The sequence below is a fragment of the Tachypleus tridentatus genome, chromosome 10 (assembly GCF_004210375.1).
Source record: "Tachypleus tridentatus isolate NWPU-2018 chromosome 10, ASM421037v1, whole genome shotgun sequence".
Taxonomy (NCBI): domain Eukaryota; kingdom Metazoa; phylum Arthropoda; class Merostomata; order Xiphosura; family Limulidae; genus Tachypleus; species Tachypleus tridentatus.
Window position 1 is genome coordinate 154,253,486 of NC_134834.1, and position 15,911 is coordinate 154,269,396.

The window sequence follows — 15,911 nt, forward strand, 5'->3', positions numbered from 1 at the left end:
CTTCTCTACCACTTTAGAATGTGTAACATCTGGCTACCAAGCTCTTTTGTCTCATTTCCTTTCCTTTTAAAATGTTCTGCCCATTTGGGGGACTCTTTCTTTTCTCAAGTCCCTTGTTCCTTTTGGTTGCACCCATATTCATCCCTTTCACTGAATCCTGGATGATCAATGGAGATTCATTGAATTCTGTTATGTCTCTTCTTTCTTCTCTTCAGCTTTTACTGATGTTGTGGCTCATTTAATCCAATGTGATATGGGCATCCATCTTTTCTAAACTTGCATCTGTTCAATGATGGTTCTTTGTCTGGATCGGGTGGGAGTCTGGACACATGTACCATTTTTTGAATATTCATTTTCAAAGTATAATTCTCTACAAACCTGCATCTCTAAGATGTTGATACTCTTACCTCATCAGTCTGTTCATCTTGTCATGATCCATTCAGACAACTCAATTGTTGTTTCTTACGCCAATGACACTCTTTCCATCAGGACCTCTGTTTCCTTGTTCTAGACATTCTCTTTTGGTTTTATAACCATCACATTTGGTTGTCAGTCTATTATGACCTAGGATCTTTGAACATGGTGATGGAACATTTTTTACATTCTCGTCTTTCAGTAGATTTTTTTCTTATCTTAGTAGCCTTCTCATCCAAACCTTTGTGACTCCCTTTATCACCAAGGTACTACTTTTTTGGTTTCTAGCCCCATTCTCTGTAGCTTTGGTAGTGGGTAATATGAATCAAGATTGACATAATCTCTCTGTATATCTATTCTCTCCTCTTCCAATTCTTAAAGTTCAATCTCTTATTTGAAACATCCTTTGCATAGTTTCTTTCATTGTTCTTCTTTGGTCTGTTAAATTGTTTTTTATTCACTCTTTTGCTTCATGAAATCTCAGGAACTTCTTTCATATTGCAAGTCCTTTTTATTTCAGCTTCAGGCATACGTGTTTCACCATGTCTTCATTTTTACCTATGGCTTTTGTTCAGTCTCTTGCAAAGTGGTTCAGAAGTTTCTCGCAGAGTGACTGATTTTCTTGCTTCATCTTGTTGGTTGTCCACTCTGCACTTTTATCAATGCAAATGATATGTTTACCATTGATGGTCCCATTGATGTGGATTTCTGTATGTGGTGAGGGGACCTCCCAGAGAAGGTTCTGTTCTTTTAGCTTACATTTTCTGGGATCTAAACATCCACCCACGTGTTTGTTGTGCATGGCGACCCATGAAAGGGGAAGGAGAGGATCCTGGTGGTTGAGGGCTCCAATGCTAACACACCACTTTGGCTTTGAATTCTTGTACTTGGGTGGCCTTGGGGTGGCCCCCTTAGGGTCAGTCTGCTGATCCACTTGGGCTAGGGTCAACCAAGTACCAGTGTTGGATGTTCTCGACAGGTGTTGTACACATTGTATCTGATGCTGTTGTTTGGGTATAGTGCTTACGAAACCCCGGTGTTGCTGCAGTGGCCTTGTTTGACACTAATTTGTCCCTTCGTAGGGCTCCATGGTTGGTGGGGTCAGTGGGCACTGAAATATAGTTTCTTTATTATGGATACCCCTCTTTCTAAGAAAATAAATAAAAATGAAAGAATTGAAAAAAAAAACAGAATACTGGAAAACGACCATGCATGGATGACTCTGTTGTACAGTCTATTACAGCCAGATTCTACACCTCGATTTCTGATTCTCCATTCCTTATCTGAGAAATCCTTTTAGCAGCTGTCTCCATTTTTCATTCAGAGGGGATTAGTGGGACTTGCTGACTCCCCAAAGTCAGTAAAGTCACTTGATACAACCTTAGAGGCTGTAGCCATCCATGTTTACTTGGGTCGTACCATCACTGTTTGTTCTCTCTACCTGCCTTCTGAAGAGATCTATAATCAGTCAGGCCGTGATGCCCTCACTGATCAGTTACCATCTCTCTTGTTACCACTGGGGGAGTTGCTTTGTCCCATAAAATGCCAAAACCACTCACCCACCCAATTATACTTGTTTTCATGCACTTAGTAAGTCTTTTACTACTATAGATCTTTCTTTCTGTTCCCCCTACACTTTTCACTTACTGTTCTTACTTTCGACAGTAATCCATGTGGTAGTGATCATTTTCCTATCATTTGGAGAGACACTAGCCCTGGTTGATGCCATCCAACCAGCATGCCTTGATGGAAATTGAATCAGGCCAATTGGCCTTCTTTCACCGCTCTCTCAGAACTTGATCCTGCCATCGTGTATAAGCCATTGATAGATGACTGTATTGTCCAGGCAGATGCTCAGTGTATTCCTAAAGCCTCGACATGCTTCCCACAGTATCCTCTTTCTTGGTGGAATTCTGTCTTCCCATTACAAGCAAAGCAGATTTTTAAACTGCATTGTACTTCAGCAGGCCTGTGCACATGCTAGGCAGGGCAGACAGCAAAGCCAGAAGGAATCTTTGATTAAACACTCCTCTAGTATCTCTTCTACCACCAGTTCCAAAGTCAGATGGGACAAGATTCAAAAGGTTAGTGGCCAGTATATTTCTGCTCCCCCCCCCCCCAATCTTGTTCTGTAATGGCCATGACGTTGCTGATGTTCAGAGCATTGCCAATACTTTTGGCAAAAGCTTTTTTTATGTATTTAGCACTTCTGCTTAATCCCCATCTCTTTAGCCATCAAAATATGGGCAGAACGATTGCTTCTTTCCTTTTGAGCTGATTGTCTCTGTGATTATAATCGTCCCTTTACACCGTTGGAACTCAAACTGGCAGTACATTGGTTAGACCTGATGATGTACTCTACGAAATGCTGTGCCATCTATCTCCTGCTTCTCTTGCTATTCTTTTGATTGTTTTTAACTGGATCTGGCAGGAGAATGTTTTTCCCGACGCCTGGCACTAGGCTATTCTCCTACCTTTCTCTAAGCCTGGGAAGGATACCAAGATTCCTTCAAACTACAGTCCAGTTGCTTTGATGAGCTGTCTTTATAAGACCTTAGAGAGGATGGTTAATGCTCATCTTGTTTGGTTCCTCAAATCAAACAACCTTCTCTCGCCCACCCAGTGTAGGTTTTGACGACAGCACTCCACCATGGACCACCTGATTTGACTTGAAATGTTAATCAGAGAAGCCTTTCTCAAACGATAGCATTGTGTATCAATATTCTTTGACATTGAGAAGGCTTATGATACAGCATAGAAGTATGGCATTTTGCAAGACCTCCATTTACATGGGTTACATGGCCATTTGTCCATTTTTATTACACATTTTTTAATGGACAGGAGATTCCAAGTTCTTGTGGGTTTGATACTTTCCCATTCTTTTCTACAGGAACTTGGAGTCCCTCAAGGCTGTGTTTTGAATGTCACACTTTTCAGTGTAAAGATTAATGCCATTACTGAACAACTCACTCTTACTGTTGCAAACCTGCTCTATGTCAACGACTTTCACATCTCATGCCAGTTGTTGAACATGAGATGTATTGAGTGGCTGCTACGGACTGCCCTCAATTGTTTACTAAAATGGACCACAGCAAACTGTTTTAATTTCTTTCTCTCTAAAACCATTTGCATGCACTTTTGCCCACAATGGGGTATTCACCCAGATCCTGAACTTGTATCGGTGAAGTTGTGCTACCCATGGTCCTTGAAACAAAGTTCTTGGGGCTTATTTTTGACTATAAGCTGATCTTTATACCACACATGAAGCATCTATGGGTCAAATGTACGAGAGTACCAAACATCTTCCATGTCCTCTCTTCCACTACTTGTGGAGAAGATCAATGTTTTATGCTAAAGATATATCATGCTTTTATTTGATTGAAATTAGGATATGGATCACTGTTCTATGGCTCTGCCAGGATCTCGGCTTTAGAGATGCTGGACCCCATTCATCATCAGGGACTTCAGCTCTGCATTGCGACTCTCTGCAGTTCAAAGCTTATACATAGAGTCTCGTGAATCACAAATTTATTTGTGAGACTGTTTAATGGAGGTTAAGACTTATAGATGGTGTATCCCCACTGCAATGTGGGTCCTACTTCCTTAGTCACCTCTAAAACCTAGGGCGCATTCTATATCCCACAGTATAGCCTGCAACCTGGGTTCTTTTCAATTGATGCAGCATTTTTTTAATCTTTGTTTCAGCTTGTTTTTGGTTGTAGCAAACTAACATCAGTCAGGGGTTTAGATTTGCTGTTTTTAATGCAGTCCTTCCTTTTGATTTTGTTTTATTTTACTTAACTCTTAGTGTTAGTATTCTTTTATATTTTATAGAGACAAACTCACCAAGTGGCTTGTGTTGTGTGACAGAGGATACTTCACTTTCCATGAGGGTTTTCTACAAGACTGGTTCAACATTGGGGTTTTACTGAGAATGGATGTGTTGCTCTCTTGTTGGCAGAGAACTGTAATCTGATGTTGATTGAATTGCAGAATGGTGCAGTATGTTAATATATATTTGTAAGAGTGGGAGTTTTGTTCATTACCTTTCAAGCCGCACTTCAGGGTTAAAAAAAATTTACAACATCAGATGTGATTTTGTCTTTATACCTCGCTAGTTCCTGCTAACCATATTTGTGCCAACAGGCTATATTCTAATAGTGTGGAACTATATGCAGGTTATATTATTCCTATTAGTCTAAGCACTTCACTAGTATTGTTGCCTATGCAATTTCCTCTTTCTTGTTTTCTTTCCCAGCACCCTCTTTGTGTCAGTGTAATGTCATTGGTAGGAAACTGAGTGGTTGCATTCCTTGATTGTAAGCTGGGTTGTGATGTTTACCTAGAAGATCACCTTATGACATGAAACATTCATGATGATTATGTCATCTGTATTGGTCTTGCATTCTGGATGGGATGCATGTCTTGGATAGTTCCTCTCTTCATCTACTTATCCTGGTAAGTATTTCATACAAGTGCATCTCTTGCAGTGTAAGGCCCGACTTATTACCCTTGTTGCACTTCACATTTTATTCTCTCCCAGCCTCCTTAGAGGCTGAGATATACTGGCTGAGCATTCTTTACATTCCACCTACCTGTGTGATACTTTAGTATCATGCAGGAGGTTCTTTTGACACTACCTTTTGCTCTAGCACTTTAATTGGGTGAATAAATGCATGAAATGGATTCAGTCTACCACCAATTGATGCTCCACTAGATAGATACCCTTTCTTTTACTAGTAGGTAATACATACCCGAAGTTTTCCTTTTTGGATACTATATTTTTTGGAAAGGAGCTAGCCTTTTTAATTTCTTTATCTATACCAGCTTCTCGTCTCATATTCATAAGATATCTAGCTGTAACTTTTATAGGGAGATGAGTAGCATTTCTTAAGTTAATATTTTTCTTATCTAAAAATGTATTTCAGATTGATACTCACCTTTCACCCTGTTTTTCCTCTTCAGGTGTATTTTTTTTTGTCTTTGTTAAGGTAAGAGTGCTCATTGGGTATACTGAGTTTGTGATGCCCTCCTGTTGGCAGAGGACTGTAGTCTGATGTTGAGTGAATCAGAAAGTGCAATATGCTGAAATATATATATGTAAGAGTGGGTGTTTTGTTCAAGGTTTTGGTGCATGCATACTCGTTTTTTTGCATTGATGTGAGGTTATTAGCTATTAGCTCTGTGGAGAAGTGAATATTTATTTGAAATGCACTTTTAAGTAAGAAAAATGTTAAATTTACCCTTAAACATCAAACTTTAGTGTAATAAACTTGAAGCTACTGTAAGAAACTACACTGTTGTAGTGAAATTTCTATTTGACCATCAGTATCTTACAACCATTATGTATGAATTGTATACCACAACCTTGTATTTTGTTCTCTGTAGAATGAGTCTAGCTTGTAGTATATCTCACTCAGAAAATTATCTAGATATATGCCAAACAATGTCTTGAATGGGACATGTTAACTATTTTAAGCAGGCTTATTGTTCTAGGCATCACATTTGTGTTTTCAATATTTGTGCAAGATGCCAGAGTGATATTTTCATATCATTTAGGTTCTATTTTAGGATTTGGATTTTTAAGAAACATAAATACCAGCTTTTATGAGATGATGAATATTTGCAGATGAAACCCTAAGACAAAATGCTTTGAATATACCACTATGAATTGTGAAACATGATTCAAATTGACTACTTACTGGAATTCATTTATCATGATGATTTAATTTACTCTGAAGGTTCGGCATGGCCAGGTGGTTAAGGCACTCAACTCGTAATTCGAGGGTTGCAGGTCCAAATCCCTGTCACACCAAAACATGCTCACCTTTTCTGCCATGGGGGCATTATAATGTTACAGTTAGTCCAACTATTTGTTGGTAAAAGAGTAGTCCAAGGCTTGGAGGTGGGTGGTGATGACTAGCTGCCTTCCCTCTGGTCTTACACTGCTAAATTAGGGACGGCTAGTGCAGATATCCCTTGTGTAGCTTTGTGCAAAATTCAAAAACAAACAAACAATAGTCTGATGAATAAATAATTTTATAATTTCAGAATGCATTGATTGTTATTTAGTGTAAATTATCAATATATGACAAAAAGACATCATACTGTCTCTAAGCTTCTTATGGCTATTGTTTTTTAAGAATGATCTGAGATGCTACTAGGGATAGAAACTTGTAATACATGGTATTCAGGAATGCATTTGCCGTACCTTAAATATTACATCAGCTAAACCATGAGAAGGCATAATGCCTATGTACAAGAATACAGCAACAGGTGAGAAGTGTCTAAAGAAATATGCAACAAATTTGTCAAATTGTCTTGTATATAAATTATGAACTGACTTTATTTCCTAGTTAATAATTCAGGAAACAAAACACTTGATGTTAAGTTTGGAAGTTCATATGTCACTATTTAAATGAAGTGAGTGTACACAGTTTGTGATGTACTGTTAAATTTAACAACATAATACAAGTTAGACATTAGTCTGTGATCTACATGTTGTTTCATTATGTAATACAAAGTAGAAACCATTCTATTAGGTACCCAGCATGACTCTGAAGATGGGGAGCTGGGGAATTTTGTGCTGGACTCTCAGTTTAAAAAAATCTTAGTATGAATTATTCTTCAGTACATGTTATGACTGTAGATGATTAACCAGGAACAGAAATGCATTAAATGATTATGTATTTATCTAAATGTTTATGTATATAAAATTCATTCATTATGAGGAGAGTGTGAAATACAATTACTCATTACTGGCACAAAGTATTAAAATAGGATCACATATTAATAACAAAAAGTATCAAGTAAAATAATTCTTTTAAAACATAGATTATCAATTACAGTCCTGCAATATTAGCAAAGAGTATCAAATATAATAATAAAATACTGACAGAGAGTATTAAATGTGGATACTCATAACTATCTGAGAGAAGTATGGATGTTCATTCTTAGCAGAAAATCAAATATAGATATTCAGTATTAACAGAAAGTATTAAATAGAATCACTCATTTCTGGCACATAGTATAAAATATGGACATTCATTACTGATGGAGTATCAAATATGGACACTCATTACTGATAGAGAGTTATCAAAATTTTGTTTTTTTGGATAATTGAAATAATCAAAATAATAATAATAACTGGAAACCCTAATTCCAATTGATTGATTAATTGTGACCCTAATGGATTAAACTAGACAAACTGAGATTAAGAGAAAACAGTAATAAAAATCATAAAGGCAGTATTTCAATTACCAGATAGTTGGAGCAATTGAAAACAGTAAGAACTTGAAACAGTTTTGATTAATTTGTTATTTTTGTGACATTAGTAGAATGTAGGTGATCAAGTTAATCATCCAGCCCTAAATGTAAAAACCTATTACTAGCAGAGAGTATTAAAATATGATTGCTCATGCTTTTCATAGAGTACCAGGTTACAATCATACACAAGAGATAATTTTACAGTCTTCATTATATGTCATGTTTTATTTCCAGATCAGTTAATCATAGAGTTACCTGAACTTATATTTTATTATTTCCTGTTGACTTACTTTATGTCTTTTTATTTTGCTCCTAACAGGTAGGAAGCCACCAGTGACTCCTGCTGCTCCAATGAAGCCCCTATACTGGACTAGAATTCAGGTTTCCATCCAAGATCCAGAACTTGCTGATTCAAGGTTTGTGAAACGATATTTTTATTGAGATAAGAAATTATTGGTAAATGCCAAATATATTGCTTATATTTGATGTTAAAATTTGACTCATCAGAGACAAATTACAAAATACTAACTGAAATATTGTTGTTTCTCTGCTACTAATGCTGCAGACAATATTTAAACTTTCAGTAATGTTTGTAGTCAATACATTTTAGATGTAATTTTTTGGAATGTGGTATTACAGAAAAATTCCACATGATTTACAGTTTTTTTAAAAGTTATATATTTATTGAAATATTTGTACCTTCAGAGTGTAAGTATACATTAGACCCAAGAATATTTCAGGTATAGACACACTAATGCCAAATTTGCGGTAATCAGATTTACTTTTAAAACAAATCTAAACAATTTACTGCAAAATAACAATGCAAATAAGCTTGCATTATTATTTTTCTTTCTTTGCTTTCTGTATTAGTTGTGACTGTCTATGCAAGTTAAACAGGAAGTGCATTATCACCTGGGTTACAAATGGACTACATTCACTTCCATGATAATCAGTGAGGTAGACTTTATCACCAGCACTTGTAAATCTAGTTGTTTGTTTAGAACTAAAATATGTTGGCTCCAGATTGATGAAAATACCTTAATTGAGTCACTGGACACATTTGAAAATATACACAATATTCTCCATTGTGCATGTTTAATAACTGGAGTTGAAATTTTCAACAGTTCAAACAATTCAACATATAAATTTTTAGATTAATTTGAGGGGAACATAAAAATAAAACATTTAATTCAAAGAGAGATGGATACAGTTATTCAAGGGAATTTTTTTATTAGTTTCAGTTTTATGTGGAAAAAGTAACATTCATGAATGCAAATTGATTATTATGGCTTTTCTTAACTCTTTCACTCTGGCCAGGATGTATATTTCTCACTGCACTAGGAAATATACGTTCAAGTTGCAATGAATGGGTTAAGATTTATATAAGGTGATTGTGTGTGGGGTTATCCTGATAAGTTATTCATTTAAATTGGTATTGTGTTAAGGCTTCTAGAAATCTCATTCAGAGAAACAAAATTTAAAGAAAGTATGCTTGAGCATTCCCTTCATAATGTAATGAATATATTGAAACAAGTATCATAAAGGACTACCGTATTTTCTGGTTAATAAGCCGAATCGCCGAATAAGCCGAGGCCAATTTTCAGCTCTGAAAATGAGGGTTTTTGCTTATTACTGCCCAATAAGCCGAAGCCATTTTTAAGAAGTGACAAGTTTCTTCAAAATGATTTCTTAGTCTCGTTTCAGCGTCAGCATGCATGTTGTGTGTGATCATTGGCGTTCTGTAGTAAAGCAGAACATGTCGTATTGAGACAGAGATGGAATCAATATGTCATTCGTTATTGGCTCCACTCACTGTAATTAGGTAACCAATGAGATTCCAGAAACAACGTTTCACTGTAGTCTTAACGTGCTTTGCTGATGGGACAAAATTACCGCCTATGGTAATTTTCAAAAGAAAAACATTTCCTAAGAAGAAGAAATTTCCAAAAGGAGTGATCGGCCAATAAGCCGACCCCCAAAAATCAGGTCCAAAATTTAGGGTCAGAAATTTGGCTTATTAGGCAGAAAATACGGTATTAATTATGTTGTGAAATAGTAAGCCTGTTTTAGGAATTTATTGCAAGCTACAGAAAATTTGAAATTGGGTTCTGTTCCTCCCTCTAAAAAAACAACAAAAAACAAAACACCTTTATCATTCATGCTGTCCATTGAATTCTGTCAAAGGGCTGCCACTTCCTGTATCAGCATTAAAGGCTGAATTCACCCCTGTATTTTTATGGCATGAGGTTGGGAGAGTTAACTATTGTAAGTTTTTCAGCTTCAAGGATAAACTGTAGTTTAGTTTGTAAATGTTATATATTTTGTTAGTGTAATAAGATGCTTATTTCATCTCACCACATGCCCTCTAGTCTGCAGACTTACAATGCTATAATCTGGATTTCGATGCCTGTGGTGAGCAGAGCACAAATAGCTCATTGTGTAACTTTGTGCTTAATTACAAACTAACAAACACCTCAGTATGACATAGAATTTAACTTCTTTTTTTTTAATTGCTTTTGCATTAGAAAAATTTTGGTGATTTAATGCTGTGAAAGTGTGGCTTCATATATATGTTTTCTAGTTTCTAAGAAAGACACCTCAATCTCTGTTAGAATACTCCAGCATAACATTAAAAGCTGCACAGTAGTCAGTCATTACTATGGAGTAAGGTGGTTCTGAATTTTATAGTTTTGATTATAACACTCTCATCATCCTGCATTTTATTCCAATATACAAAGAAATCACTCAAAATTTTATCCATATTGCATAACATTTGGGGGTTGTTTAAAGTAGTTGAAATTTTATCTTGTAGCTTACATTTCATTTGAAAACTCTGAATGTTTTAAACTTTGGGAGGTTCTAGATTATTCTGAAATGTTCTGGTATATTAAGTTTTCTCTTATATTCTAGAATATTGTAGCATGTCCTGGAATATTCCAGAGTATTCCACATTGTTCCAAATGTTCAAGAACATTTAATATATATATATATATATATGATCTGTGCTGTCACTTTTTGTATCTGGAATATTCTGTATTGCATCACAGTAGTTTCCAGAATTTCTACAAGAAAACTTCATTCCAAGTAATCTAGAGATGATTATCAAGAGCTTTTTGAATAGCCATAACCTTTTTTGGTGGCTTCTTTCATCATGGAGTGTGATTTGTAGCATCTGAAGCACTGCATCATGCATGATAACTAGTCAAAGCATTATATGTCCTCAAGGTCTGGATATTTATGAGGCAGTTTAAGCTCACTTTGCTGTGAGGAAAGAGGACTTCGTGACATCTGCTTCTTGCAATGATCTTAACTTCCCACAATACTTTAAGTATAAGAAGGTAAATTCTGCTGTCTTAAAATTTGCATGGCAAATATTTGGTGAATTCATGCTGTTCATGAACTCATTGGTTTGGCATTCTTTGCTTCAGTTGTATTCACAGAAACAAAATGAGCAATGGTAAAGGCAGTAAATGAGAAAGAAGGCACAGATGAACTTCTAAAGTACATTGAGATGATTATCAGGAAATCTGAGGGCATGTTTTTTGAAGATTTCATCACAAAAACACAATACACTTTAGGGAGGCACTACAAACAGAACACTTGAATATAGTAAATGACAATGTTGAAAGGGGTGTGGTTCTTATTGAGGACTATAATGCCATCTTAACAATAAAAAATGAAAAAAACATTTCCTCCTTCAAGTTATGCAAATTATAGAAATTATTTTCTCAACAATAAGAAGGAAACAGTAACAATGTTAGTGACTAACTACACCAAATTCACATTGTTCTATAATTATACTGTTGTACATGCAGTTAAGTAATGATATAGTTTAATGTGTATTGTTAGATACACCTAGTCAGAGATGATTTTAAGGCATGCCACAACATTACATGACCCATCTGGATGATAAAATGAGCTGTCTCATACAAACAATAACCCAGACCAAGAGCCTGAATAGTACACACAAAGTAGGTGGGGTCCAGTGCTTCAGAGGATTTCCTTGCCTTTAGATCTACTGTCATAGTTAGTCTATATTACATTCTTTCAGTGTTCAGTGTTCCAATCTTAATTCATGACACCACAGATTTAGCAGTTATTTTCAGTCACAAGTGATTTATAGATTGCCACTCTACTTTGAATGCACATATTTTTCAGCTCCTTGCACATGGTTTTCATAAACACATCTGTAGCTATCAATGTTGAAGTCTGCATTGATCTTTTCTATATATGATTGCCTGTTTCTTCTCATAAAATGCAAAATGTATCATCTGTTCTATTACTTCAGCATCTTCCTGCAACCTGATTTACACTTTCTGATGATGATTTATATATTCACCAACTACTGTCTGTAAATGCTTGAGACTGCAAGAATTCACTCATTAGCCAGGTCTGCTGTTGTCCCAGTGACGCACTGAGGAAAATGCACCCATACTTCATATTGTTTATGAAGTTGTATCTTTACCATACCATATCCTTACAATGAAATACCTTGTCTGTTACTGCTTTAAATTTCTCAGGAATCAAGAACCATACCATCTGCTGGCCAATTCACACCATTTTGAACAGGATGGGTCATTTCTGTAGAACATACCATTCTCTACTGTTATGAGGGGAATACACATATGATTGTTTACCAGACTTCAAGCTATTTTATTGTTCATATTAAGACTTAAGACCTTTGATCAACTTGCTAAAAGATTGATATATAGCATAAGATCTTTGTCTTATATCATAACTTTGGACCTGTGATAAAATTTAGTAACACTAATAACCTATAAAGAGTTGTAAGAATTTGTAAGCAAGGTAAAGAAGAATGGATTAATGTGGAACCATAGTATATCTGTTATATCTAGTGCCAACGAGGTCTTTCACTTGATATCAGGACTCTTAAGGGTAGCTTGGAAATGACAGATGTAGTAATGGTCTAGATGATAATTATATACTCAGTTACTTGAACAAAAACTGTTTTGATGTGAACTAGTTTTAAGTTGGTGAACTGGTATCTTTTATCATTTATACTTAAAACAATAGTCATTTGATATTATGGCTCTGAACATGTGATAACACTGTCATGAGGTTGTTTTAGGACACTGCACATAAATTTGAACTGTTGTAAGGCTGCATTAAATCATGTAATATTGTGTGTAGCAATTAGCAAAAAATCAAAATGGATAACCTATCAGAAGACTAAATTAGTGACACAATTTTTTGACACATTTTTGCATTTCTTTCAGTCTCACATTGTTTTCTGGCAAGAAAACTAGTAAACAGTTGGTCAGAAAGCATAATCTTTCTTGTAAAAAATATTACATTGGTTAAACTGAAAGAACTTTTTAAAAAACATCCCATATGAGAGATTCTGACAATCAAATTGATTGGAACTCATCGAGAATTTTATACAAAATGAATAACTAAATAAAAATAATAACTGTCAAATGTTGCATAATTTTAACACCTCCTAAGGTCACTTCAAGTTAAACAGCATTCTGTCTGCATGTGCCTTTAACAGAATTTAAGTTTTAGAGTCGTATAGTTTGTTGATCGGCTTTTGTACCAGAAGGCGACATGAGACTGAAGAGGATTCACAAATGTATCAAAACTAGTTTCTTTAATTTCTAATTTTCCAGTAGTTTGTTCCTTTTATTGGGTTTTCCATCAGGTTTAATAATTGAAAAGATTTGCTTACAATAAGTAAACTAATTTCATTTGTTCCTCAGAATTATGTCTTTCATATAAGTAAAATTTCCATAGATTGGTAATTTGATCTATAACTTCAAATGTTGATATTTATTGAGTCTCTTTAATATTACTGGAAAAATTTTCTTTAATCAACATAATTGCTCTCTTGCTCTTTACACATTGTACTAGGATTTTTATGTAATCTCCATATTTGTATTAACTCTTTCTACATTATAGTTTTGTGTATTCTAGCTTGGACAAGAACATTGTTTGGAATTGTAAAATATTTATGGCTTTTTTTTTTAAGGAACCAGAAATCTTGTTTTTGGGAAATTTTGGAAGAGATTGGTCTTGAGAACTGGGATGAGTTTACAGCCCTTTTTTCTCGACAAGTTAGGGAAAAGAAAACTTCAACAAAAACTAAAAATTTAAAAACCAAGTCCAAGCAGGTTAGTTATGTATTTTCAAAGAATTATTGATATTTGAAATATGATGCTAAAGTAAGATTGCAGCTCATGACATTGTACATACTGCACTAATATTAGGACATTGTACATATTGCTCTAATATTAGGAGAATTATTTGAATACAGTGATGTTACTACACTGTAGTGTTATGTAATTACTGAATTATTGTAATACTATTAGTTATATAAATTAATATACACAATTTTTATGTGCATATTAATTTAATTATCAAAATGTTAAGTTCATAAAGATGTAAGGAAAACCAAAGCCTTTAAGGGTCAGAATTGACTAAGTGTTTGTGGTGTATTTTAACTGAGTGAAGTCACTTTAACCCTATCCCTACAATGTATTTTTTACTGTCATGACACAAAGTATTAGCATCTTACATTCAAAATTTATTGAACTACTTTCTTTTATGACATTTCAATTATAGTAGTATAAACTCTATGCTAATAGTGCATATTTTAATATTATACGAGTTTTAAGCCCTTAGTTCTACAAGGCAATATTTTTCCTAGTGTGACACACGTCACATTTTCTCTTAACATGTCATCATCCTTATTTTATCCACTATTCATTGAAAAAAGTATAAAACCAAATGTAAATTACCCTTTGTAAATTCATTATTGTTCAGATAAACCATCTTTATTATAGTCTTCAACTTTGTTTGGTTATGGAGCTATCGAATATAAAATCATATCCCTCCTGCCACACCCATCTGTCACATTCTTTTCATAATTTGTTTATAGTTCACTCTTACGTTTGGTTATAGATAATATATATAATTAATAGAAACTCAAGGTTTTTTATCTATCAAATGGCATGTTGTATAATATTATGTTCCAAATGGTTAAATGTCAGTTTCTCTCAGTCTACGAACATTGTTCCCATTAGAAAGTTAACGACTAACTTGGATGAATTTGTATTAACTATTACCTACTTTGCAGGTTACTATTCTATATTGTTTTGAGCATTATTCAATTAAATACAAATTAGTAATTGCAATACTATGAGTGGTATAAATGATTAGGGTTAACTCTCTTTGTTAATCGAGAGCAAGAAAAAAGATTTGATAAGTATTTTATTTCTTGTTTTTCACGTTTATCCTTTCTGTATAAAAGCAACTAAAATGTAAAAATAGATATTTTTAGATTAGTTAATAGTAACATTAATAATAATATAAAAAATGTTTCATGAGACATTCACACAAGGTGCATGTACTAGTTGTGGCAGTTTGTGAGTAATGTAATTTGCTAGTTTAATGTGAGCTGCACATACCCCAAGTGATTTACAACTTACAAGCTTGCAAACACTAGTTAAGTCATAGTTCAAAGGGCAATAAAACAATACAATTTAATTATAAATAGTTGTATTTTGTTACAAACTTGCAGATAATTAGGTTAAATGCATGTGGTTTTATGTTACAGTATGAATTTATAATAGAATAAAAGGATAGTTTAGATTTGTTTTGATTTTTTTGGTGGTTCCAAGGACAGTCAGGTTTACCATTTCTGTTTTGAGATAGGTTATGGAAAACGTAAATTATCAAATTTTACTGAAAAAGAGGTGTGAAGTGTATTTAAGAGGTCTTAGAGATTACACAGAAGAAGTTTAAGGTTTTTGAGATCAGGAAAAGTATTTAATTTTAACATGAAAATTACTTTGTAGATGGATTATTCAAAATAAATACTCAATATTTTTATAGACAAATTTTTATATTAATAGAAATACTTCACTAAAAATTTGAATTTTTGTATGTTAAAGACTTGTAATATTAAGTGAAATATTGCCAAATTTTGTAAAGATGTAAACATTATATTGAAAGTTAGAAGAATTAAATCAAAAAGACTAAGCAAATATAAAGAGGCTATGTGGTCAGTCATATAGACCTGGTCAAAGAGTTAACTGGATCTAGTGACAAAGTATATTGTCACTGAATGAAAGTGACATAACATGACCTAATGATAGTGGTATAATTTGATTGAGGGAAATCACCTTAACTTGGCCTAGCTGTGATGATGCATCTTGACAGAGTAAATTCACCTTAACTAGTTGTGATGGTTTGATGTACACTAACTGAGT

General features: G+C 34.3%; 1 protein-coding gene across 10 annotated transcripts in view; it reads left to right on the top strand.

The window, feature by feature from the left end:
• LOC143230676 (uncharacterized) overlaps positions 1-15,911 on the top strand; it is an 88,741-nt gene that overhangs the window by 31,416 nt on the left and 41,414 nt on the right. For all 10 annotated transcript variants that reach the window (XR_013016592.1, XR_013016591.1, XM_076464630.1 and 7 more), the window contains 2 exons: positions 8,000-8,096; positions 13,670-13,811. Coding sequence is in view for 8 of the 10 variants with exons in the window: in XM_076464630.1 (XP_076320745.1) it covers positions 8,000-8,096; positions 13,670-13,811 (239 nt within the window). In the remaining 2 variants the exon portion in view is untranslated. The remainder of the gene's footprint in view (positions 1-7,999; positions 8,097-13,669; positions 13,812-15,911) is intronic.